The sequence below is a fragment of the Sminthopsis crassicaudata genome, chromosome 2, assembly GCF_048593235.1.
Source record: "Sminthopsis crassicaudata isolate SCR6 chromosome 2, ASM4859323v1, whole genome shotgun sequence".
Taxonomy (NCBI): domain Eukaryota; kingdom Metazoa; phylum Chordata; class Mammalia; order Dasyuromorphia; family Dasyuridae; genus Sminthopsis; species Sminthopsis crassicaudata.
In genome coordinates this window covers 291,298,270-291,325,418 of record NC_133618.1, presented here as the reverse complement: position 1 = coordinate 291,325,418, position 27,149 = coordinate 291,298,270, and the positions used below count along the sequence as shown (strand labels likewise).

At 38.5% G+C, this 27,149-nt stretch overlaps 2 protein-coding genes across 6 annotated transcripts in view; one reads left to right on the top strand and one right to left on the bottom strand.

Moving 5' to 3' along the window:
• Positions 1 to 10,641, top strand: part of ASB2 (ankyrin repeat and SOCS box containing 2) — a 259,403-nt gene extending 248,762 nt beyond the window's left edge. For all 4 annotated transcript variants that reach the window (XM_074289702.1, XM_074289700.1, XM_074289699.1 and 1 more), the window contains 3 exons: positions 2,944 to 3,505; positions 8,661 to 8,814; positions 10,422 to 10,641. In XM_074289702.1, coding sequence (XP_074145803.1) covers positions 2,944 to 3,505; positions 8,661 to 8,814; positions 10,422 to 10,558 — 853 coding nt within the window. In that variant the 3' untranslated portion in view covers positions 10,559 to 10,641. The remainder of the gene's footprint in view (positions 1 to 2,943; positions 3,506 to 8,660; positions 8,815 to 10,421) is intronic.
• A 10,429-nt stretch (positions 10,642 to 21,070) lies between these two features.
• FAM181A (family with sequence similarity 181 member A) lies at positions 21,071 to 23,719 on the bottom strand. Of its 2 annotated transcripts, none has more exons than XM_074289696.1 (2): positions 23,618 to 23,719; positions 21,071 to 22,546 (listed from the first exon to the last, which is right to left on the bottom strand). In XM_074289696.1, the coding sequence occupies exon 2, from the start codon at positions 22,461 to 22,463 to the stop codon at positions 21,627 to 21,629; it is 837 nt and encodes a 278-aa protein (XP_074145797.1). In that variant the 5' UTR covers positions 22,464 to 22,546; positions 23,618 to 23,719; the 3' UTR covers positions 21,071 to 21,626. The 2 variants fall into 2 exon arrangements, with proteins under 2 accessions (XP_074145797.1, XP_074145798.1); XM_074289697.1 differs by lacking the exon at positions 23,618 to 23,719 and adding an exon at positions 23,553 to 23,616.
• Positions 23,720 to 27,149: the final 3,430 nt, after the last annotated feature.

The following is a 27,149-nucleotide window of genomic DNA, read 5'->3' as shown; positions in this document are numbered from 1 at the left end:
GGTACCTTAAACTCAGTTTTCTTCAAAGCATTTTCTTTCCTTGACCCTATTTTTCTGTGTCACATGAAGGGTCAGACATGGTGACCTTCCAACAAGATGAGAACTAGGCCCCAGCTGTCTTGACTCCCTTCCCACCCAAATAAAGTTTATCGGTTCTTGGTCTAATTCCTCCTGGATTCCTCTGACTTAAGAATACTAGAATCACATAACACCGCCCTCCCCCAAACAGTAGTACCTTTGTTAGACCTCCAAGATAATATTTGCCTTTTGAAAGGGACTTTACTGTCATAAGCCAAAGGGATGAGTGGTGGAAGGAAAGTCAGACAACTGAAAGAGCCAGTGATATTTCTAAATGACTTTTCTATGTATAACATCATCTCAGATTTTATATATTTATTTTTGCCTATATGGATAAATCAACTTATTTTCACACACTAAACCTCTCAGACTAAATTAACTGATAAGCCTTATGTTGGAGAGAAACATTAAGAATCATTCAAAACAAATTGAAATTCTAGCACACTTTGAAAGAAGGATTATAGTCCTATAAATCTGCCCTTGTGATAAGCCTTATAAAAAGATATCAGTACCAGAGAATATTAGAAATGAAAGGGAGTTTTGGATACAGAATAAATTAGAATATAGGACACAATGTTGGAACCAAAAGGGAATAGTCTTGGAAGCTGAAGTAAATCTGAAATGCAGTGTTCTGGTTTTAAAATGGATATAATTATCATTTTTAAAAGTGAATAAGTATTTATTTTTTCTCTCTCATCCCCATTGAACAAAAGAAACATCAAATCCTCATAATAAATATGAATAGTCATAGAAAAGAATAGTCAAATATTGATCATGTCCCAAAACATTTGTCTTATGCTAGCTACCTTTTGAGTCTATCAAATTTCTGTTAGGAAATGGGTTACACTTCTTCACCCATCCTCTGGAATCCTGGTTGATCTCTTAATTGGTCAGAGTTCTTAAGCCTTTCGAAGTTATTTTTTTCATAATATTATTATTATGTAAATTGTTTTATTGGTTCTTTTCATTTTATTCTGCATCAGTTTGTACAAGCCTTCCCAAATTTTGCTGAAACTGTCCCTTTTACATTTGTTTTACATTTGTTGCAGACAATATTTTATTTCACTCATATAACTGTAATTTTTCAGTCATTGGAGATCATCATTTTTGCCTTGTCTACCTTACAAAGCTTTGGGAAAAGCAATTTGTAAATCTTAAGTGCTATAGAATTGTGACAGTATTTTTACAAAATGTTTAGAATGTAGAATGTTAGAATCTGAAGTCACTAGAAATTAGTAAGTTTAGATAACTTAGCTTTGATGTTACAACATCATATGAATACCACAAAACTAATCTCTATATTTATTTAATCTGCTTACCTGACATTGATGTTAACAATTCACTGATCCTGAATGACTCCTTAAATTTTTCTGGATTTATTTTAAGATTATAGCTTAGAGGTAGTGGTATGGTGATAAAAGGTTTAACAAACAGCTCTCTAAAAATATTTTAGAGTTTAATCTGCATTATTAACACTAGGTTAGGTGAGCACAATGTCAGCTCTGGAGACAGGAAAGTCTGAGTTCAAATCTGTTTCAGACATTTACTGGCTTAGTGACTTTGAGCAAGTCACTTGACTGTGTTTATCTGTTTCTTCATTTTAAAATGAGTAGGAGAAGGGAATGGTAAACCCCTTTGCCAAAAAAAAGTCCTACATGACTAAACAATACAACAAATTAATATTATCTTAAATCTAGATCCTAGATGATCACCAAAACAGTAAGCCAAAACCCTGATTTACAGCAATGGTTGATTCCTAGATGTAAATACTCAAACTATAAATTTGATTAGCAGAGTTCAGCATACCCCCCCTGCTCCATCTCCTCACTTAACAGCTAAGAAAACCAAGGCTCAGAGAGATCAAATAACTTTTCCAGAGTCACACAGATCAAAAACATCAGAGCTGGAATTGGAACTAACATTCTCTGACTCCAGAGAAAATGTCTCCCCAGCTAAAATGAAATTTCCTGTGACAAGGATTATATTTTATACCTTTTTGGCTCTCTTAGTCCATACTTCTCTCCCAGGGGACTTACATGGTACCAGGAACATACTAAGTTTGTTAAATTAGTATGAATAACTAATATATATTATATATATGGTACCTATTATTTGCTAATTGCTTTACAAATATTCTCATTTGATCATCACAATAATCCTGAGAAGTCAGTACTGTTATTATCTTCATTTTATAATTGAAGAAATTGAGGCAGACATAGGTTATGTCCTGTGCCTAGGGTCATAACTAGTAAGTGTCTGCTGAATTTGGAATCATTTCTTCTTGACTCCAAACCTAGCATGGTGTGCCATCTGACTGCATCAATTATTGACTGTGATAAAAAATAGTACCTTCCTGAAACAGTAATTTATATTTTTCAGAGTGCTTTCATATATTTATTTCCTCCTTTTATCTTTGTAACAATACTTTTATGAAGGACAGATGACACTATTCCATTTTTTATAATAACAATAACTAATATTTATGTAGAACTTATAAGCATTTCAAAAATATTATTTTACTTGATGCTCACAATAACTCACAATAATTATTATTCCCATTTCACAGATGAGGAAAATTAAGGTAAATAAAGATTAAGTCACCTGCCTAAGACTTAATAAGTACCTGTGGCTGGTTTTTAACTGAGATTTTCCTGACTCTACTAGGTCCATTGAATATCTTTTTATAGACAAGGAAACTGAGAGTCAGAAAAGTCACTTAAGGTCACTGGTTGTATTAGTTACAGAATTTCTTTCTTTCTTTTTTCTTTCTTTCTTTCCTTTTTTCTTTCCTTTCCTTCCTTTTCTTCCTTCCTTCCTTCCTTTCCTTCCTTTCCTTCCCTAACTTCTCTCTGCCTTGCTCCATAGGATTGTTCAGATGCTGCTCCCTGTGACAAGCCGTACACGTGTCAAGCGCAGTGGTATAAGCCCCCTTCACCTGGCTGCTGAGAGGAATAATGATGATGTGCTGGAGGGGCTCTTAGATGCTGGCTACGATGTCAATGCTACTCTTTCCCCTGAGCGGTCCCGGTTGTATGAGGACAGGCGGAGCACTCCCCTGTACTTTGCTGTTATCAATAACAACATTTATGCTACTGAAATGCTTCTACAGGCTGGGGCAAGCCCCAACCTGGACATCATCAACCCTCTGCTCATCTCCATTCGCCACGGCTGCCTTAAGACCATGGAGCTCCTGCTGGACCACGGGGCCAACATTGACGCCTACATCTCCAGCCACCCGACCACCTTCCCAGCCACCATCATGTTCTCCATGAAGTGTCTTTCCCTTCTGAAATTCCTCATGGACCTAGGGTGTAATGGAGACTCCTGCTTCACCTGTCAGTACGGGAATGGCCCTCACCCAGTCACACAGGCAACTTCAACCAGGTTCAATGAGATGCCCTTGGACAAATCACCCACTGTTGTCCAGGTAGGTAAAGAAATCCAAGACTGGCATGGAGTCCTAGAACCCCAGAACTGGAAAGGATCTCCGGTATCAATGAGTGCAACTTCTACCCAAATAATGAACCTCATCTATAACATCCCCAAAGTATGATTATCTAGCCTCTGCTTGAAGACCTCAAGATAAGCTGTTCCACTTTTTGAGAAATATTTACCATTGTTGGAAAGTTCTTCCTAACATTTAATTAATCAATAGGCATTTATTAAGAACCTACTATGTGCTAAGTCCTCTTATAGGTCCTAGAAATACAAAGATAAAAATGAAACAGTTCTTGCCCTCAAGGGGCTTATATTCTAATGGGGAGAGACAACATATAAATATATACATCTAGTCATAACATATGCAAAATGAATACAAGCAAGTTTATGGAAGAGAGCATTAGCAGCCAGGATGGAGGAGGATAGATCAGAAAAGGTTTCAGGCAGAATATAGCACTTGACTTAAGTCTTGAAGGAAACCAGGAATTATGAGAGATAGAGGTAAAATTAGTCATGGAGAATAGCAAAGACAAAGACTTAGACATAGGAAATGTAATATCCTTATGCAGCCTAGCCATTATGATGGGATTGTAAAGAGTCTTAATGTGTAAGAAGACTGGAAAGGTAGAAAGAGAGCAGGAGATTTAAATGCCCAATATGATTTTCTGTGATTTTTGTCTGTTTTTATTTTGTGTCTCAAGATCAAGGAAAACAAGTCAAAAACTTCCCTATGAAGATTTTAAATATTCTAAGACAAATTATGGTTGCTCTCTATCTCTCCTTAAAAAACCTAAAGCAAAAACAAATTTTGCCTTATTTGGGTTAAATGGTCATAATTTTTTCATGGTTCTCATGTGATAGTCTCTAGTACCCTTCCCACCTCAGTTCAGCTGCCCTGTATGTGATCCTATTCATCAATATCCTTCCTAAAATGTGATGTCCAGAAGGGAGCATGGAATTGTGGGTATGACCCAATGAGAGCAGAAGCCAACATTTCCTGGTCTGGAAATGTTCTGGTCAACTCTACATTAATCATGTATGGGTTCTTAATTGCAAGGATTTTAATTAATTCTATTCATCAAACATTTATTAAGTTCCTACTGTATGCAAAATACTGGTGATAGTAGATACTGAGGAAGCTATTGAAGATGAATCCAGATACATACACATCCTGAACATAAGGAATTTCAAATATAATAGGGAGAGAGAGATCCCTTTGGGTATCTGTTATTGCAAAGTGAAGGGACTAGGTTAAGTGGTTTCTAAGTTGGGTTTTTTTTTTTTTTTTTTTTTTTTTTTAATTTCAAACACAATGGTTCAATTTATTTTGAAGACAAAATTGGTTTGTGGCTAAATCAACTAGGGCAATGTTGGACTAGATCTTGGGGTTATCTTTGCACTTTCTCTCATCTCTCATGTGCCATTGATGAGAACTAGATAAGGGGCACCTAAATGAAATTAGGTTTAATTGAGGTCTAGAGCACCCCTGCAACCCCTTTGGATTCGGCACAAGGATACAGAGTTAAATGAGGTCTAGTAGTGGCACAAGAGTCCTCTGTAAAGGAATTTACAGACCCAAAAACCTAGATTGATAAAAGAGTTTTATTATGGGGTTTGGAAGTAAAGTTTAGTTTAGTAAAGGGTAGAGATAAAGGGTACCCGAACCACAGTTCCAGTGGGCAGAAATCCTTGACTTGGCCGGTGTAAGGATGCCATGTTTGGGACCTCTGCAAAGAGTGGACTCCCATTTGACTCTTTTTATAATAGGGGGCTTTGGACAATCTGAAGGAGCCTGTGGGTGGAGTCCCAGGTTGGCTTTGGGTTTGAGTTTCAGCCAAGGTTAGAATTTCAATAGAATCCAATGGGTTTTTAGATAAGGATGAAACTGTCTGTGCTTGGGGTGGGGTCCCTTCCCTGAAGCAGAGTCCAAGGAGGTTTTAAGAGTTTTGGGGTTTCCTCATCACCATCAATTACCAAGTCCTATTAACAATATATCATATTTGTTGCCTCTTTTCTTACTCCCACAGTTCAGGCTCTTATTATAAATCACCTAAACTATAGTTATGATCCATCAATCCATAAACATTTATTCAGTGCTGGGGCTACAAAAAAGAGGTCCAGAACTATTTCGGCACCTGATGGAGTTGAATGGAGAGACGACAAGCAAATAAATATATATAAAATAAAATGTATACAGGATAAATAGGAATAATTAACAGAAAGAAAGCACTAAAATTAAGGTAATAACCTTCCTCTTCAAGGGAGCTGAGGAATGTGCATTTGCAGGATATGATGAGTCTCATCAATTTTTGGAGAGTTGACTATCTAAGATAGGCTTTTAAATCACCCAGATTATAGTTCAGGGAAATAATTGAATGAGCTCCGGGTATCTCTGCTTCAAAGCTTTCTCCTTTCCAATTCATCCTGAATACAATTATAAGACAATCTTAACTATTCATAAATGTGGTAATGTGACACCTTTTATCAAAATAATTCATTGTTCTATATTGTCTACTCAGTGAAGTTCAAACTCCTCTCTGTCTGGCATTCAAGGCCTTTTATACTTTGACATAAGTCTAATGAGATTGCTCTCTACCTTTTGCAGCAACAGTCTCATGTGCTTTTGTTTAGACAATTCTCTGTTCCTGAAGTTCCCTTTCTCTATGAAAAAAACTGCAAAATATGATACAAAACATATATAAGAAAGGTACAAAGTCAAGTACTATATGAGTTCCAAGGGGAATCCAGGAAGATTTCCTTGAGAAAGTAGCATTTTAAGGTAGATTTGTAAAAACAGAATTAATTAAGTTAATAGTTATTTTATAAACTAGATTGTGAGTTTCTTAGGGATTTCTATCTTATCTAGATGAATGAATCCCTAGGGCAGGGATTCTTGACTTTTCTTGAGACATGAACTCCTTTGTCAGTTGAAGTTTAGGAAGCTAGATGATTCATTAGATAGAGAAATGGACCCAGAATCAAAATGACCAGCCTCAAATATTTTCAAAATGACCTTAGATAGGTCAGTTAATTTCTGTCTGCCTTAGTTTCCTCATCTGTAAAACAGGGATAAAATAATAGCACTTATCTCATAGGGACAGGTGAAGATAAATTTTGATAATATTTGTAAAGTACTATTAAAAGCTAGCTACAATAATGACTAGGTAACTGAGTGGTAAAAAGTATATAAAGTGCTGGGCTTGGAGTCAGGAAGCCTTCACTGATTCATGAGTTCTAATCTAGCCTCAGATACTTATATAACCCTGCTCAAGTCTTAAAGCTGTATGCCTCAGTTTTCTTATCTGTAAAATGAGTTGGAGAAGGAAATGGCAAACCATTTCAGTATTTTTGGTAAGAAAACCCTAAATAGGGTCATAGAGAGTGGGACAGGGCTAAAAAAATGACTTAACATGATGACCTTGGACCTCTTCTCAAAATGGTTTCAAACACAAGAAATAAAATATATAATGTCAGAATGGAAACCAATTATATTGAAAGAAAATAATCAAATTATTTTTTAAAAGCACAGGTTTACAGATCCCAAGTTAAGAACCCCTGTTCCCTCAATTCTCCAAGTCAGAAATGAGATTAAGCAGGATCTAATTCTGGTGCCACTAGAGGGCATTAATATCAGTTCCAAAGTGAAGGAAGCAATGGGTAGAGGCTGTCAGTTTCTGACCCAGAAAACTACCCTTGAGAAGACTTTTAGAACATCGCCAGGCTGAGAAATTTGACTAATAATTTAGAAAGGAAAAAAAAAGGAAGTGTCTATAGTTTTGTTTAGTGTACCATAGAGACTGATGTCCCCATTTAAAATGTCTTTTAGCTCCTTAAATTATTTCCCTGGTCCATCATCTTGGGTGATTTAAAAGTTTACTCTGAGGAGAAACAGATGGGAAAACTGAGGCAACTCTCCAAAAGTTGATGAGATTCATCATATCCTGAAAACGTACATTCTTCATATCTCTTGAACTAAATCATTGACTTACTGGGATAATTTATTGTGTGAGTTCCTGGAAGGGAGTCACCCAGTAGAAGGTCACATAAGGATGCCCAGGAAAAGTAGTAATACTTCAAATACAAGGATGATGTGATTTGGTAGGTAATGAATTGACTGTCCCTGGAAGTTTTTAAACAGAGGTTATAATGATTTTGAGAAAATTACTACATTAGGTGGCAGTTTGAAATAAATGACTCTGCTTGGAGGGCTTAGTGAAAGAGAGAAGCTACCAGGTCCTTCTATAACATGCCCTAAAAGGAACAAATATAGGACGGAAAGAAGAAAGAGAGAAAAGAAAACATTCATTTATTAAGCACCAACTGTATTCCAGGTACTGTGCAAAACCCTTTACATAGTGAAGAAGATGCTATTATGATTCCATTTTATAGTTGAAGAAACTGAGGCAGGCAGTGTTGGGATGCTGTCTCTAGGGTCAGGCAGGAAATATCTAAGGCAGGATTTGAGCATACTATTTACTTTGCTCCCCAGTTGTCTCTAGAATCTTGGACTGTTTGGACCAGAATTAAATATTGAATTTGGTGCAGCATTTTTGTTACTATTATTTTTGTTAAGTAATGACTCTTCATGACCCAATTTGGGGTTTTCTTAGCAAAGGTACTAGAATGCTTTCCTTCTCCAGTTCATTTTACAGATGGGAAAATTTACAGACAGGTAAACAGGGTTAAGTGGCTTGCCCAGGATCTCATAGCTACTAACTATTTAAGGCTGGATTTGAACTCTTCAAGTTGAGACTTCTTGATTCCAATCCCAGTGTTTATTCACTGTGCCATCTAGATTCCTGAGAATTATGTTGTATTAGCTCATTTGATCCTCACAAGGACCTTGTGAGTTAAATACTGCGATGGCATGCCCAACTTCCTCAGGATCATATGGCTAGTAAATTGCATAATCTAAACTTGAGTATAGCTATTTGAACTCAAGTCCCAAGCTCTTTCTTTCCTGCTTCCTTCTTCATAGCTCAGTAGGCTGAGAACCTGATCTATCAATAGTTGTAGAGTTGTAATTTAAGAATCTCTCTTTTTAGGATCCTCAGATTATTATAGAGAAATATTAATAAATTATTGTTGAACAATCAATGGATTAATTGGTTGATATCCTGAACTGCCTGTGTTTTTTCTCTCAGTTCTGTGAAATCATCTCTGCCCCCGAGGTCAGTCGTTGGGCCGGACCCATCATTGATGTTCTCCTGGATTACGTTGGGAATGTGCAGCTGTGTGCCAGGCTGAAGGAGCACATCGAGAGCTACGACGACTGGGCTGTCATCAAAGAAAAAGCAGGTGGTTATGAGTGATGGGGATGATCTACTCCCATCAGGAGATCTGCTCACTCAGGCTTGTTACATGTGATTTCCTTCCACATACACTACAGTCTAGCTACACTGGCCTGTATACTGCTCCTCTTAGTGGGCACTCCATGCCATTAGAATGTTTTTCTGGATGTGAGCTAACATCTGCTTCTACGTAAAGGGATCTAGATTATGCAGTAGACAGAATAGTAGGCCTGGAATAAGAAGGATCTGAATTCAAGTCCAGATTTGGATACTCACTAGCTTATGATCTTGGCAAGTCATTTCACCTTTGCCTGCCCAATTTCCTCAAGTGTAAAATATGGATTCTACCTACCCCCAAGATTGTTGTGAGGGTCAAATAAGATAATATTAATACTTGCTTAGCATAATACTCAGCACTTGGTGGCACTATGTAAAATATATTATTATTATTATTATTATTATTATTATTATTATTATTATTATTATTAATTCCCTCCTGGATTACTTCTTTGTGGGAGGAGCTTGCATAACTCAATGAAAACTCTGAGCTATGCTATGCTGGATTACCTACTATGGAGCTATGCTATGCAGGATTACCTACTATGATATAAGTAATAGAAGAGAGTTTTTACTCTCTCCATATATGTTTGTCATCAACTCCAGTATATTTCTCAAGAAAACCCCATGAGCAGTTAATACTTGGAGTCACAAAGGGTTACAAAGAGTTAAGATATGACTCATCAACAAATTATTATCATTAAATCTTTCATCCTATTTCTGCAATTGTCGTTATAATCACAAAGAGAAAGCATCCCAGGCAACCCCCTGACTAAGTTAAGTTTGGCTCAAATATCAAAAAACAGTTTTTATTGAGTCCCTACTATGTGCTGGATTCAGCTTTAGATCCTTTATAGAAGTAAACACAAGACCAAGTGATAGGTTCCTAGATCTTCAGAGCTGGAAGGAAACCTCATATCATACGGGGTATTAGAAAGAGAATAAAGCATGTTAGAACTGGAAGGCTCCTCTGACATTATTTTGTCCAAACCTTTCATTTTACCAAGGAGTAAACTTTCTTATAAAAAAAGTGATTTGCCCAAACCATGGAGCATAAGACATTAACAGAGAACTTCGGTGTTTATGAAGTTCTTTCCTTCAAAATAATTCCCAGAAGTAGCTAATGTAAGTATCTTTACAACCCTTTTTATAGATGAGGAATATGAGGCTCACCAAAGTTAAAACACCTTCTGATAAGTGTCACGGCCAACATTCTGCTTCTTTCCATTTCAACATCCAGTTTTTATCTTCTACATATATTCTTCCTCCACTACTTAATTATTCCGGACTCTTGAAGAGTAATTCTAATATATATCAAGGTAGGGTTGGGTTGATCCCTTAGCTCAAGATAAACAACAAACATTTATGTAGAGTGTGCCCTCTGTACAAGAGGTTTGATCTGACTTTGTTAAGAACTAGCCAGCCTTCTGCTCTCAATCTCTGGGACTCCATAGGTAAGGCTAGTATCTCTGGGTAAAGGTAAGGATTGAGTATGTCTGAGATTCTCAAGCCTTAAAATACTAAATCCTTGATTTCCGTTTTTTCCTTTTGTTCTAGAGCCGCCAAGGCCCCTGGCTCACCTCTGCCGTCTGAGAGTCCGGAAGGCCATTGGGAAATATCGCATCAAACTCATAGACACTTTGCCACTCCCTGGTCGGTTGATCCGATATCTTCAGTATGACAATTCTCAGTAATCTGGCATACAATGGAGGAAGATGAGCTTCCTTCTGAGATTTTACACAGCACAGTGATTAAATAACCAGGATGATGAAGGCTTCCCAGTGATGATGGTCAACTGACAGGACCGCCCTCAGGCTCACAAGGCTCACAGCTACAGCATCACTGTGGCCGTCACATGGACTCTGTCATTGGTGGGGCTGCAGTCCAAGGGCAGAGAGGGCAAACAAGAGCTGGGGGGCTGGGGGAGGAGGGAAGGGAGCAAGAGAGACTTACACAAATGCTGCCATGACCAGACTAGAAGATAGGTTTACTGACTTATCACTAATTCCAAACTTTGTTGACATAAGTGGAAACTGTTATGAAAGAAAAGCTATCAACTTTATAGGGTTTCCAGACCTTTGAGGTGCAGTCAAGATGAAAGGAATCTCAAGAAGTCCAGGAAATACAGAAAAACTAAAGCAAAATTTGCCTGGTATGCTGTGATATAGTTACTTCAGATTAGGATAACCCGTTAGCCTTTCACAGTATCTCAGCAGATTTCTTTAGATTAACTTGGCTTCATTTCTTTGTTAAATCTTTTGCTTTACTTCAAGAATCATGAAATCTCAGAGTGGGAAGGGACTTCATAAGGTATCTGATCTAATCTTATGTTCTTTGTAGCAATTCTTTCTGCAATGTCCCTGATAAGTCCTCAGGGGATAGAAGCAGAGCAGTGAGAGTGTGAGCAAGTAGTTTCCTCCTCTGGGTCCCAGCAATTCCCTTTGTAAAATCAGGGATTGGTCTTAATCTGAGTGATTCCTTCCAACTTTTGCAACATACATTTCTTTTAAATTGGGCACATTTTTCTCCAAACTGGATGATCACTTTTTCTTTCATTTTGAGCACCACCTTGTGGCTCCTTGTTGTGGTGCGGTCATGTCTCTGAACTTAAAGATCCAAGAGCATTTTAAAAGACAAATCCCTGACAAGACCTCCATCTCATATCCTGTGCCTCCTGTTTCTACCTTTTCTGTACTCAATTGTTTTTCTTTCTCAGCTTTCTTTACAACATATTATGTTTGAAGATTGGGGACTATGATAGGATTTTTGTCTCAAAGTTTTGATAAATACAATGGATGTCTCCTACATGAGACCTGACAGCTGTTAGCGTTCCCTTCCCTCCCACCCCTACCACACTGGCCACACTTTATTTTACATACATACATACATATATATATATATATATATATATATATATATATATATATATATATATATATATATTTTTTTTTTTTTTTTTTTTATTGATGTTGTTCTTCACTGTCTCTTCCAAATGTTTCACTCCTCTTATCCTACAGAACCTTTCTTTGAATGAAAAAAAAATTAGTTACTAGATGCTTGAATCAAACTTCTAGATCAGAATGGAACCTGATCATTGGAGTCAGAGTTTCCTGCAGGAAACATTCTGGTCACTGATTTCTGTTTAGAAGAGAACTAAGGACACAAAACCCATCACAAAAGCAACTCTGGCCATAAGAGTAGCATCCATTTGCCGTTCCTCACATAGAAATCTATTCTTTTGATTTGTTTCCCATAATCTATAGACCAGGGGAATATGTCAATTCATTATAGACATGATGAGGGTCAGATTGCATACCAACGTCACTTTTGGGAGCCTTTCAAAAACACTTATTCATAGAGATATAAAAAGTCTTCATTCCCACAGATCTGCTTTTCTATAGGAGTCAAAGACACTGGAAAAAAAAAAACAGAAAGCATACACTTTACACTTAGTGTATGTTATAAGCAAAAGTACTGTGATGATGACAGGGCTTTCTTGGAGCTCTAACAATGATAATAATGCTTTAAGGTTTACAAAATGTTTTCTATATATTAACTCATTTGATCTTCACAGTAGTTCTGTGAAGTAATTACTATTATTACCCCTTTTTACAAATGGGGAAACAGACTAGGGGAAGTTAAGTAACTTTCCCAGCTTTTAAGCATCTGAGATTGAATCCTAACTCTGTTCTTTTTTACTCCAATGCCAGCACTTTATCTATTACGTCCCTTATCTTCCTGATCTCACACAACACATATTGTTGGTGAGACCCACGTCCATTGCAGTTATGTGTCCTTATCTGCCCCTACCTTTGCTCATTCCCATAAAGAATGGATGAGCTCCACTCCCTAGTGCTATTTGCTCTGTTTTGTCCTAAAATCGCTTGCATTTGCATAGATTTTATGTAATAACACCACAGAGGTAAGTGCTTGTTTTATTTGTATGAGACTCTTCCAAGTTGTCAGATGAAAGGAAACGGGGACATCAACGTGTTATGAGGGGCAGTGCGATGCTACAGAAAAGGCACTTGCTTTGGATATCAAGAAGTTCAAGGTTTTGGAACTTCTTACTAGCAATACTCACTTGCCCTTTTTTTCTTTAAGCCTCTTGTTTCCTTAATAGTAAAATGAAAGAGATGTTCTACCTCTAAGATCTCTTCTATCTCTGATATATTAGCAGTCTCTGAAACGTAGTGTGTCTGTGAAGAGAAACATTGAGTCTGTGATAGGTTAGTAATGCTTGCTGTTAAAACATAAACTAAATGCATGTATAAAGAAAGTACTTGTTTTGAATCTTTCAGTGGCAAGGGACTTTAGCCCAGCTCTCTTATTTTCATATAAGGAAACTGAGACCTAGAGAGGGTGATTTGCCAAAGGGTCCCATAAAGAGATGGAGCAGAGAGTACAGTCTAAGTAATAGGGATTTAAAAATTAACTCCTAAACCAACATTTTCCAAATGATGAAATTTAATTTTTAGGATTCCATTAGTATCACTTGTTCAATGGGTATCAAAAGCTTGTAGATGAGAAAACATTGACTATAAAACATCCTTCACTAAAGCTATCTTGAAGGAATTAACTTCCCTCCTTGCTATACAGAAAACAATATCAACAACAATTAGGAAAGTAAACAGTTCCGACACCAGAACTCAGAAAAGGGATAACTCAACAATTGTCTTATGGGATATATTGGTGAGCAGAGAGAGAAATGGAAGGCTTTGTTGAATCATGCAAACCACTTAGAATTATGGAGTTTTTCTAAATAGACACCATTTGTAGTATCTTCATTTTAAAATCTTTAGAGACTGTCATGTTCCATATCTTGCAGCCATATAATAATGCTAATTTGAATATTGTTATTAAAAATATGGGCTTTTGTTTGGGGGGAAAGTTTGGAGTCATTAAAGTTTTGCAATTTCCTTAAGACAATCCACTCTCTTGTTAAATTCTGGGCTCAGTTTATTGGCTATTTGTGTTTTCTATCTTGGGTTTGCTGACAGATAAACACTACAGGTTGTCTATCCAACTGCACATTGTAATTTCATTAATAGACATTTTTTTCAACCACTTGGTTTTTTCCCTTGTGAATTGTTGTATTAAATTCAAATTTGAGAGAGTTTTGGTTTTACTTTTTGTATACTGAGTTAGGTAAAAGTTTCATTTTTTTTCAAAATTAAATACAAATTGATTAGGAAAAAACCCTCCAATCTGAAGGCAGTATTCCCACTTTTCAGTGTTTCTTCATATATACATCTAGACCTTCAGGGAAGTAGACACAAGGGATGATAAAGATGGTCTTGAAATTTTTCTCACAATCTGATCATTTTTTTTTCTGCTCATGTGATCATAAAATGTTGGAGTAAAAATGATTTCTTATCCAATTGTTTCATTTGACAAATGAGAAAACCCAGCATGCTTTAAAATCATCTCTCCTGGAGATACAGGAAGACTGCATGGAACCTAGCATCCTGAGATTTATAACTAGTAGGCATCTTAGGGATCATAGTGTCCTATTTTCTCATTAAGTAGATGAATAAACTGAAGCACATAGCCATTAAGTAACTTGCCCAAACCCAAAGGTCATCCAAGATTTGAACCCTGGCCACTTGACTGCAAAGTCAGCCTTCTTTCCATTATATCATGTTGACTGTTGCTGTTACTAGTCATGAGAGTCTTTCTTCCACAAAGATATGACAGAGTTAAATCCTATACCCTCTAAAGTTATAGGTGCTCAGTGAGGCTCTCTTTGTGGAAGGGTCATTTCCCTAGTCCTGTAGCAATCGGAGCTATATGAACCATTGGAAAGAACTATATGTACTATAGTACTATAAAGATCAGGGATTTAATTACTGATAATTGTATGAGACTTTGCGTGAGCATGCAATATTGTATTAGCTACGTACTTTTTATATACTAAAGAGAGGAACAGCCTCACTTTTGGAGTAGGAGAGTGATGCACTTTGGAGATACTTGGGGACTTTTTGGGATTCTAAATCTCTTCAAAATTTCATAACTTCCTCCCTTGAGATTTATAAGTATATTCATAATGCCATGAATTTAAACAATGGACTAATCAATAGTACTGCTTTGAAATACTTCTTTTGGTCTTTGTATTAAGTGATCATAGAGTTGCCATCATTGAGCCAATTTTCATTTGTATCCAACTCTTTGTGATCCCATTTGAGATTTTCTTGGCAAAGAAACAAGAGTAATTTGCCATTACTTCCTCTAGCTCATTTTACAGATGAAGAAAACTGAGTTAAGTGACTGGCCCAGGGTCCCAAAGCTAGTAAATTTCTGAAGTCAGATTTAAACTCAGATCTTCCTAATTTCAGGGCCAATACTCTATCCATTGTACCATCTAGCTGTACTGATCATAAGAATATTATAACATTTAGAGCATTGGGAATTTAAACAATCTAATGCAACTTAATCATTTTACTGAGGAAGAAAATGAAGGCCAAAGAATTTAAGTGTCTTATTTAAGGTCTTAGGTGGTAGATAGCAGAGTCTGGATTCAATTCTGAATCTACTGTTCAGGATTAGAAAAAGAGGAATCTGAAATAATAACTCTTTTCTATTATAACAGTAGCAAGATGGGATAGTGGGTAGAACACTGGGATTTAGTGTCAGGAAGATCTGAATCTGAGTCCTGTCTCAAGATACTTATATTAGCAAATATCCCATGCAAGTTACTTAACCTTTGACTTAATTTTTTCATTTGTAAAATGGTGTAAGAATAACCCCTATAACCAGGGTTGTTCACATTTGTAAAGTTCTTTAAAAACTTTAAAGATCTATATAAATGTTAGCTATTCTTAATATATTTCCTCTACTTATCCACTTATGGAAACTGCTAGGGGAACATGTAAGACAGTCAAGTGTTATATAAAAATTAATGTCTCCCTGTAAAAGTCCAGAGGTCCTAAGAGAAAGATCCTTAGAGCAAAGCTTGATTGCTACTATTACTAGGTGACATTTCTGTAACTTATCAAGATTTTAAAAATGAGTGCTTTCCTTAAAACTGAACTATAAGGCAGCCAGTACAACCATTTTATAGGCCATTCAATCAATCAACCAATATTAAGAACCTATTATGTGTCATGCATTATGGCAAGTAATTGGAAATATATAGCCAAAAGTAGAATAGGAAATATATAATCAAAAGGAGAATTGCCTTTTGAAGGGCCTTAAATCTTTCAAAGAAACAAGTGAACTTATTGGTGTTGAGGTAGAAATTCTGAAAGACAAAGTTCCAAGTAAGATCATTCAATTATTATTAATTAACCTAGTTTCTTGAGTCATTTTAGTTACATCTTGGTGACCGCATTTGGTTTTTCCTGCAATTTCCTCCTTCAGCTTATTTTATAGTTAAGGAAACTAAGGCAAACAAGGTTACGTGACTTGTCTAGGATTACAGCTAGTAAGCATCTGCAGTCAGATTCTAACATAAGTTCTTCTGACTGCTCTTGACCATCACTGAGTTGCCCCTTAGTTAGGCTAGTAGTAACCAACAAATTGGATCACTGCCATCTCCTGATAGCCTAGAGGGCGGGCCAAGAGGAGATTTTTAACCTAGTGCTTTGTCCTCCTTATTGGTCTGATCATATATTATAGGGACCTCCTTTGACAAAGGCAAGTCAAGGCAATTCCAATTGGTAGACATTTCAATGAGTTTGGGTTAAGAGTTCTTAGTTCTTCCATTCATAGTTCCCCCTCATCTGTCTTTCCACTAATACCTACCAGTGGTCCTCAAACTTTTAAAATAGGGAGCCAGTTCCCTGTCCCTCAGACTGTTGGAGGACCAGACTATAGTAAAAACAAAAACTCACACTCTGTCTCTGTCCCTCAGCCCCTTTGCCATAACTGGGCTGGCTGCATAAACTTCCTCAGCCGGCAGCATCTGGCCCTTGGGCCATAGTTTGAGAACCCCTGATCCTAGGAGATAGAAGTAGTTTGCAGCTGGGAAACGTGGGTTGGCTTTCAGACATTTCTGATTATACCCAAAAATGTTGTTTTAGGAAACTGATCTATCTCTAGCAATCTTGGCTAGAAAAATAAAAACCACATCAAGTCAATTCCCCCCAGTTTGGTCTTTCCCATGTAGTCCAAGTCACCCCTAATTTTGACTAGAAAGTAAGGATAAGAGACTTGTACCCTAGGAAGGACTTCACTCAAATTGGTTCTCTGTCTACAGGACAAAAAGAATTTAGGGCTCTTGAGAAGATCCCTTTGAGGCTGAATGTGATCACATTAGTAAATAAAACCATCTGAAACTTCAGAATTGGAGCCTGACAAAATGAAGGAAAGAATGGATCACAGGATAATATTGACTATTAACTATAGTACAGCTTAATATTAATTTTCTTCAGTGGTTAGTGAACACCGCTTATATGCAATTTTAGCTTGCCCTTATTGAATGGAAAATACCAGAATTAAGGCAAAATAGAATGGTTGAATTGTGATTTTTTTTAAATGCCAAATAATTTATTCTTAGAATTGAAAAGGAAGAGCTTTGTGGATATATATTCTCTGAATTTGTCTCAGCTCTATAATTGTATAAAAAAAAGGGTTGAGAGAATGTTTAATAATGATTAAACATTCTGAAAAAAAAGGAAAGAAATGAAGAAAATGGAAGAAAAGAAGGAAAGAAAAGGAAGGGAGGGAAGGAGAGAGGGAAAAAGGATGAAGGAAAGGAAGAAAGGAAAGAAAACGAATAGAGGAAGGGGGGAGAAGAAAGGAATGGAGGGAAGAAGGGATGAAGGAAGGAAAAAAGCTAGCTGTCTGTTCAACCAGGCAGCAATTTAGTTATAGAGAAGCAGATTTGTTTTTATAATATTTGAAAAATTACAAATTTTAGAAAGAATTTCAAAAGATAAAAAGTTTATTTAACCTTGATAAAAGGTTAATTGAAGTAGATTTATTCACATGAAGCATGCGCATTGTTGTTGCTTTGTTGCAGTTGTCTGACTCTTCATGATCCCATTTAAGGTTTTCTTGGCAAAGATATTGAAGTGGATTTGCCAATTTTTTTTCTCCAGATCATTTTACAGGTGAGGAAATTGAGGCAAAGAAAATGGTTCTTTTTTTATTCCAGATCTGGCACTTCTGCTCCTAACACAACCATTTTTAAATCATGTTTTGGGGGCATTATCCTTTCCAGATCAGAGGCCATGAGGGTCTAAACTTGGTTAATGATTATTTGAATGGAGAGAACTGGCAGAAGTGAGAGATAGGGTGATAGTCATAGAAACTGATGTGGAAACTGAAGTCTGTATACCACTCAACTATATTGTCTGTTATGGGGTAAGGAAAACAAAACAAAACAAAAAAAGAGTTCAATCTGGCCTCAGATAGTTATTAGTTGTATGATACTGGTAAGTCATTTCATTTCTGCTTACCTCAGTTTTCTCATCTATAAAATGGGAATAATAATAGTACCTGATTCACAGGATTGTTGTGTCTAATGAGATTATAATTTTAAAGCATTTAGCAAAGTGCCTAGTACATATTATTAAGTGCTTAATAAATGCTTGTTTCCACTTTTGGCAATGGAAATGGCCAAGAGAATTATAAAAGGCAATAAGCTTTCTACAGACATTCCTTCTGTGCAAATATTTCCCCGTAACAGACCACAGAATCCTAGGATAAAAGAACTTGGAGTTAGTCTGGAGCTCAGTTCTAACTACTACTGATTCTATTACTACTACTACTAACTCATCAGGGTCAGAAAATAATAAGTTATTATTGGCCTCTCTTTTCAGGTGAAGAAACCGAGAGCCAAGAGGAGCAAGTATTATTATAATAGCTAGTTATTATAATACAATAATATGTCAGGTTCTGGGCCAAGTGCTTTATGACTAGTATCTCATTTTACCCTCACAATAAATTTTTGGAAGGTAGGCACCATCATTATCCCCATTTTATAGATGAAGAAATTGAGACTAACAGGTGACCCTTTCTAAAGTTACATAGCTAGTAAGCATCTGGGGTTATGTTTGAACTCCGGTCTTCTTGATTTTTTGCCTACCACGCAATTTACTTTGCCAATTAGCTGCCCCAGTTACACAGCTATTATGACTAAATCACATTAGAGAACACTTATAGTAGTAGTACTAATACTGGTAATGGTGCTGATGGTAGCAGCACTAAGACTAGCAGCTTTTAAAGGTTTTCAAAGTTTATCACACATTTTTGTACATACAAGTACAAAAATTTGTGCTAAGAAAGTTTTTACATTTGTAAATGGTTTTATTTCATTTAAAAATATGGAAAAACATTCTTAGCCTCCTGGTGACTCTAGTCAATCATCAGAAGACCAATTTAAACCCTAATGCATAGAATTATTGATTTCTAAGGTATAAAGTTCACATTGCAAACTTAATAACCGATTTCTTAGGATATGGGCACTAACTTCAGTACACCTTGGGACCTATCGCTTCCTTTTTGTAAAAGTTACATACAATATACATTGTCCCCTAGTTCTGTGCTCTATGGCTAAGAAGAACAAGTGGAAGAAGAACCCTTCTGTACAAGAACATCCTACACATTCTTGAAGACAGTGATCAATGGAGCAATTTGTCCCCACCCCTTCTTCTCTTTTTCAGATTAGATATTTTCAGATCAACTGATGGTTGTTTGTCATGGTCTTTAATTTCCCATACACCTTAATTCTTCTGAAAGCATTTATCAATGTCATTCCTAAAACGTTGCATTCAAAATCAAATAGATGTAATGTGACCAGCAGAGAATCAGCAATCTCTTCCCTCTCCCCCCACTCCATTAAGTAAACTATATCCCTTTTAATACAGCCTATAATTGCATGCTATTGATGTATATTAAATCAACACACCCAAATCCACAATTCTTTTTTTTCATAGGAACAATCATCCAAACACATTTCTCTACCATTTACTTTTTCCTTAGAGAGTTGACTTTTGTTTTTATAGGGCTTTACACTTATTTCAATTAATATACCTGAATTAGTATGATCTGTTATCCTCAGTTGCTGAAATCTTTTTTACAACCTGTTTCCAAAGTATCAGTATCAGCTTTGGCATGACTTCATTTCACTGCCCTTAAGTTTATTCCATTTTCAGCCTTCTCTATGTCTCAGTCCAAAAACAAATTTTTCCCCATCCCTGTTCAATCCACTTCTTTCTCCAACACAATCACCTCATTTTCAAATCTTGACCATCTTATCCAACCCTCTCAGGAAAAAAACTGAGCCCTAAATAGTTGGATTTGCTCAAAGTCATGTGGCAAGTTAGTGGCAATGGCAGAACTGGACCCCAGGGATCCCAATTCCTAGTCTGATGTTTCTTCCAAGGTGGATGCTTTGTCCCATCTCACCTGATATGTAGATGGCATCTGTTGATTGTTGACATCTTATCATTTTGGCAATGAAATTAAGACCTCATATTTAACAAGAGTGTCTTAATTAACTGAATATTCAGGCTAAAATTAATTTGGAACCCAAAATAATCTAGGCCATTGTCCCAATTCTCTACTTCACTTTGCAAAAGGAAGCACAGCTAAACACTACCTTTAAAAGTTGAAAAATTTAATTGACTGAATAGTTATTTTGTTTTCATGGTGTCGAACTCCAGTTAGATTGTTTCTTTTTGTCCCCAACTGGCAAATGCTTAACTATAATAGTGTGGATACAGCCTTAGTCCTGAGTATCTTTTCAAAGAGCAGAATACATCATTCTCTAGAGCTTTTTCAAATAACTAAGCTTCATGCTAAAGCACCATAGAAACAGGCTGAGTGCTGCTTTCTTTTCCACTTTAGCCAAACTCATCAGGGACTATCCTTACCTAGATTTGCCTAATATTTCCCATTCTTTTCTACTTTAAGAGCAAACTCATTAGGGATTATATTTACCTAGATTTGCCTACCTAATTTCCCATACTCTGACCTTTGGCCCTATTATTCAGTCAATAAACTGACCTGCCTTTAGACCTCTTAGGGATGACACTGGGGGATAGATATATTTGTAAACGTCTTGGGCTTTTTGTTTTGATTGGCTTTTCTGATAATGAAGCATCATAATTAAACTTGTGAAGTCAAGAGCTGAACCTTTGAGAATCACCTAGTTCAACCTGATCATTGTAAAGATGAAGAAACTAAGGACCAGAGAAGGAAAGCAAGTACATAACAGAATTGGTATTCAATTTAAAAAGATCTGAGAAGTACAAACTAAAAAAATTACTTTGCTTTATTTTTTTAACCCTCTTAATATTTACAAGGAAGGAAAAAAAACTGATATTGGCTTACATATTTCTTGCCAAATGAAGATAATATTGCTTCCTGAGCACCTATCAGATAAAAGTTATCCCCCCTTCCCTTCTGCTCCCCCCTTCCCCAATTACTAGAAAGCTGTTTACAGTATCAATGTAGTTATCTGGTTCACAATTGTCTTCGGACATGCTGACTGGTTGATGAGAGGCTGATCGATCCTGGCTCCAAATCTCACTGATGCTGTCTGGGAAAATAGTCTTAACCCCCTCCCTTATCCTCCCCACTCCCCATTCCCTTTCATGACAATAATTATCTTAAATACCCTCAGTAGGCCTTTGAATGTGCTTTTCTTGAATATTGCAGAAGTCATCCACTCAATGTTCCTCATGGCCTTTCCAGGGAGGCCATCTCCCCTGCAGGGGACGGTGGGAAGCTTCCTTTCCAGGAATCCAGGAGCCCCAGGCAGGATCTTCATTAGATCTTGGTGGTCAGTGCTTTCCAAGGGTCACTCACCTGGGGCTAGATATAGCTGAAAACATTAAAAATGGGAGGAGGAACCCCTGGCTTTGTGGGGATGGGTTTCAAGACCACTGGTCTGTAAACTTTCTGGCTTGGGCTACCAGGTTCCTTGCAGAAATGGCCTATCTCCCCGGGGGAAGATGGACTTTTTCTCCAAAGCCCCAGACTTGGCACAGGAGACTGAGGCAGACCTCCTGGGCTCTGGTAGATGGGTTGTCCATGGTATTGGAATGGACAACAACTCCAGGCACTCATTCGGCCCATGAGGGAGGCTGAAGGGACCTTAGGGGATTCCTTCTCTGCCCTGGGAGAAGCAGGTACAGGTGCAGTCTCTGAACCCAAGGTCTCAGGTCTCTTTTTGCTTTTTTTCCCCTCATAGGCAGGGATCTCCCTATGAACTGAGAGCCCATCTAACCCTCCAGAGTAGCTTTGGGCAGGTCGGGGTTCTTCCCAGAAGGAAGCCGGCAGTTGTCTTTTCCGCATGGGGACTTGGTCTGGCCTGGAGGCCTCTGGGATTTGCTCTTGAAGGGCCTGCTCTTCAGGAAAATTCTCTTCCATTTCTGGATTTCCTGGGCCCTTCTCAGTGCTACCATTAGAGGGGGTCCGGCAACGGCCATCCTCAGGCCCCCTCTTTGGATGAGATTCCCCAGATCTATTGGGATAGCATCTTGGCAGCCGGGAATATTTCTGAGAAAATCTCTTGAGCTGTTTCTGCAAGTACTTTCTGTGGTCTACAGAGCGTCGGCAAGGGGCAGATTTGTCCAGAGCAGCTTTGATGTCACTGGAGGCCAGGTTCACAAAATTGAGTAGCATCTTCACCTCACTGTCGGATGCCATCTCCCTGGGTGCGCCACCTGGAGATTTCCATGAAGAGCTTCTATTTCCTGGTCTACAGCGTAGCAGATGGATAAGTGGCAGACCTAACAAAAATGATAATAATAATAATAGGGATAAGCAGTGGTTAGCATTTATATAGCTTTTTAAAGTTTGCAAAGTGCTTTACATGTATTGTCTACTTTCAGGAAAAACAAAACAAAACGGGGACATTGATAACTGGGAAGCACATGACAAACCAGACACAGAGATGCATTTGCTATCTCTGGCAGTCGTCCACCCACCACACACACTTGCCGACTTCCCTGGTGGGCTAGCACCTAAATGCCTAACCAGCAAACTTTCTTTCATTAGCACTGGCAACTGCAACATTTAGAACTTATTCTGGCTTTGAAAGCACCCTCCTCACTATTCTCTTTTCAATCCCTCTTCACTTCACCTCAATTTTCTCTTTCAGAAACTACCCCCCTTCACATCTCCCTCTGATTCTCAAACCTTCTTACAATACACCAATTATTTTTCTCCTTCCCCACAACAGTCTCCATCTTTCTCTCACTTTTCTCAACACAGCCCAAACTTATTCTCCATTCACAACAGCTTCTTTTTCTTCCCGTGTCCCCTTTATATCCACTTATTCTTCCAGTCCCAGCTCACTACATATTCTCTCACTCCCCCAAGACCTATTCCTTCTCACTTCCCCACTCACTCCAACCCCATTATTTTCTTCCATATCCTCCTAACACCCGCTCACTTTCTACTTATAACCGCCAATAACTCCCCCAATTCCTGCCCCCCCCCCAACCTTCTCTTCATTCTGAAAAGTTTCTCTCTACTACATTGCCTCTGAGATCGGGAGGGCAGTCCTCTGTTCCCAGCTCATCTGGTTACATAGGTAACAGTGAACTCGGTAAAACATCTGCAGCAATTTCATGCCTTCACAACCGCCCAAATACCCTCCATCCCAAACACACGCATGCAGGCACTCATCCCCCTCCCCTCTCTCCTTCCCTCCCTCCCTCCCTCCTTCTTTCCCTCCCTCTCCTTCACCCAGCCCACTGTGGGCCAAGCTGCCTCCCAAATATTGACTGTTACTGTATGCTGCTGAGGAGGGACCGGGCGGCGGGCTAATCTTGTTATGCAGGTTATACACGACCAACCTTTGGAGGAGCAACCAGCGGCTAGGAGTGTTTAGAAGCAGTTTAGCGGCACTTGAGTAGTCTGAATGAATATCAACTCCTTCGAGCTGGGGGACTTCTCCGGCCAATCAGGAGCCACTCTGCAAATACAAAGACTCCCAATCAGGCGTCGGGCCCCCTGTTCCCACATTCTTTGCCATCACAAATTGTTACCATGGGGACCATCACAAAAAAGACAGCTAATAAAATACCATCATTTCCCGGCAAATTTCTGCCCCCTCATTCTCCCCCTCCTCTACTCCCCCCTACACACTTTTCCTTCCCTCCATCCTTTCTGTGTTGGGGGGGGCATAAGGAGGATTGAGGGCGGGGAGCAGGGAGGGCGGTTCTCAAGACGCCCTGGACGCGGGCTCTGTGATGGTGAGTGAGTGAAGAGAAACTTTAAACGCGGTATAGAAGACAGCTCCGAGAGGCCTGGAGACGTGGGCGGCCATGCTCCAGTGCGGCGGGACAGTTAGGGAGAGGATAAGCTGATGAGGCTGTCTACATTTAAGAGAGGCTCTCGTCTCGAATCTCGGCACTGATACTTAGTAGCTAGGTACCTCAATTTCCCCATTTGTAAAATAAGGGTAAGAATATGGGGATGATAATACAATTCACTGGGTTATTGTGGGGATCAAATGAGATAATATGGGTAAAGTATGGCTCTACACAAATGCTAGCATTGTTAAGTGATCCTGGTCGGTCATCTCATTTCTCTGCTATCCAATTTCCTTATCTTCAACTTGGGTAAATCATTTAACTCATATGTACCTCAGTTTCCTCTTCTGCAACATGGAAGTTAATAAGTGGTCTAAACTTGTCTAAACTTTTTCATCTTTCTCAGTGTGTCTACACATTTAATAAATCTTTGAATTTGATGTTGAACCTGGGCAAATCATTCCGCGGGCCTCTCTCGGGTCTTTGGGTTCCTTATCTGGGAAATGGGAGTATTGGTTATGTGAAGAAAGTACTGGAGAAACCTGGATGCGCTCCCGAAATGTGAGCTGTCGATATTATTATTTTTATTAATCTTAAAAGCTCTCCTCCATCTTTTTTCTGGAGATGATGTGTGGGGGAGGGAAGGCGAGGAGGAATGATGTCAGAAGAGCTAGGTAAGGAAGGACCCGGAGCTCTAAAGAGTTGCGGGGATAGATATCCATGGAAAGCCGGCCTGAGCGTTGAAGAATCTTGTCTTTTATGTTTGCCCCCTCAATTGAGGCGCACAAAGGCTGAATTACCCATTCAAACTGGCGGGACAAAGGGATGGAGTTGGATAGCCCTCTTGCATTTGTAGTCAAACAGTTAGAGACTTAAATCGAGTCGTCATGATGGAGAAAGAGTTAGACAAAGCCCATAGAATTACCATCAGCAAACATTTTCCTGTGTCATATTAGCGAGTCGCCATGGCTCCCCCTGGCCCGGAGACAATAGCACAAGTTTGCACACTTGGTCACTATCACCCTGCCAACGCTGGCGAGGAGCGAAAACAGGGCGATCTTTGAGGGAGCGAGCATGCCCACTGCGGGGCCTGGACCGTGAGGGGGAAGAAAAGCGTGTGAAATGCTAATTGAGCTGCTTCCTTTATTAACCCGGAGCTCTGGGAGGGAGGCTTCCCCCGCGGCTGTGGCCTCCTCCTCCTTGTCCCCCTCCGGGTCCTCTCCCCGGCTGTCCGAAGCCGGTGGCAATAACTCAATAGCCCAGGAACCCGGGCATCTCCCCCAGAGCCCGCCCTCGGGGAGAGGCGCGGAGAAATCCTGACCCTGCTGAATTTCAGAAATGCGGCAGTTTCTGTAGGCGGCTCTTCCCCTCACGCAGGGACCGCGGGTGGAAACTCACTTCTGCTCTAAAGGAAACTCTTTCGGGGCTCGATGGCTGGTCCTCGCGGAAAGGAGGGGTCCCTGCCGGCTCCGAACCGCGTGGATCTGGTAGTCTCTTTCTCTGGGACTCAGTTTCTCCATCTGAAAAAATGAGAGAGATCTCTGAGGTCCTCTTCCAGCCCTAAATCTATGACCCTATCACGATAGGAAGTTGTTAACCTGGGGTCCATAAACTTAAAAAAATTACAATTATTTCAACATACTTAATTTTCTGATCATAGTTTGGGGGTAGGATGACGGCTGCATGATCTCTAAGTTTCCTTGCAGTTCTAAAATAGGGTGTTCTGAGTTTAATACTCCGCGTCCTTAGGTCTCTTCTCGCTTCCATATTCTATGCTCTAACATTGTGTTTCAGAATTCCTTCCAGTCGCAACATCTTATGATCCTCCAATCAGTTCCTTTAAGTTAAATTCAAAAGGAAACCTCTTTAGGCCAATTAGTTAGTGAAAGCCAATAGGTGTGAGATTGGAGGATCCTTTCCCCCTTACTGCAATAAGAAACATGAAGCTGAAGACTGCCAACAAGATTTAATAACTTGGAGGGCAAAAATGACAGCAGTGTTGGCTCTTCAGACAAAGACCAGCTAAATCTCCAGAGGGTGAATCTTGCCAGGGTGGAATCTTTACTATTAATCACTGTAGGAGTGGTAATGTTTTTAAGAGATTAAAGTAGCAATGTTTGTAGTATTACACAATAGAAAGTTTGCTAGATTTGGAGACAGGAACAGCCTCTGCAACTTTCTACTTGCAACCTTGGTCAAGTCACTTAACTTAGTTATTTTATCTGTATCTTGACAAGGATTTCACTAGATCATTTTATACGGTTCTTTCTGATGATGAGAGAATTCTTAATCTAGGGAGCATGAACTTTTTTTTTTTTAATTGATAATTATATTTTAGTACATGATGTTCCCGAAGTCTTAGTGCAGGTTTTTAGTTTTAATAGTATAAAACTTTAAGCTTTAATAGCTTAAAAACTGCACTAAGACTTTGGGGAAATGGAGCATGATTAGTTTCCTTTGTAATCCTATGTATTCAAATTTATGCGTTTAAAAATAATATTGAAGAGGGTTCTATAGCTTCTTCAGATTGCCAAAGGGATCATGACAAAAAAAAAATCTCTTCTCTAATTTACATATTATTAACTATTATTCTCAGCTTGTTTCCAGAACACCAATATTTTCTGCAAATCAACAGACCTTTATTAAATGCCTAGCATTTTCTAAACACTGTATTAGATGTGGGGATGCAAAGATGAAAATAAAGTTTTCCTTGTCATGAAAGGGCTTAAAGCTCTTCTGATCTAGTCCATTCTGAATATAGCAACATATAATCCTAACATTTTCCATCGTGGAGGGACAGTTTGACATATAAGAAAAGAAAGTATACTCGATATGAGATCATCCGAATCATAGGTTTGTCATTTACAAACTCATAGAATGTTGAAACTGGAGTCCAAAGCTTTGTGGCCTTGTGCTCTATTCATTTTGAATCTCACTTTCCTTCATATATAAAATGGGGACCATAATATTCTAGATACAGAATAATGTCAGAGCTGGAAGGAATCTTACAGATCATCTCCAACTGTGTCATTTTATAGATGAATAGACTGAGGCCAGGAGATGTTGAATTGCT

What these genes read in the sequence shown, in the direction of transcription:
- FAM181A (XM_074289696.1), bottom strand. Translation starts at nt 22,463, where the DNA reads ATGGCATCCGACAGTGAGGTGAAGATGCTACTCAATTTTGTGAACCTG.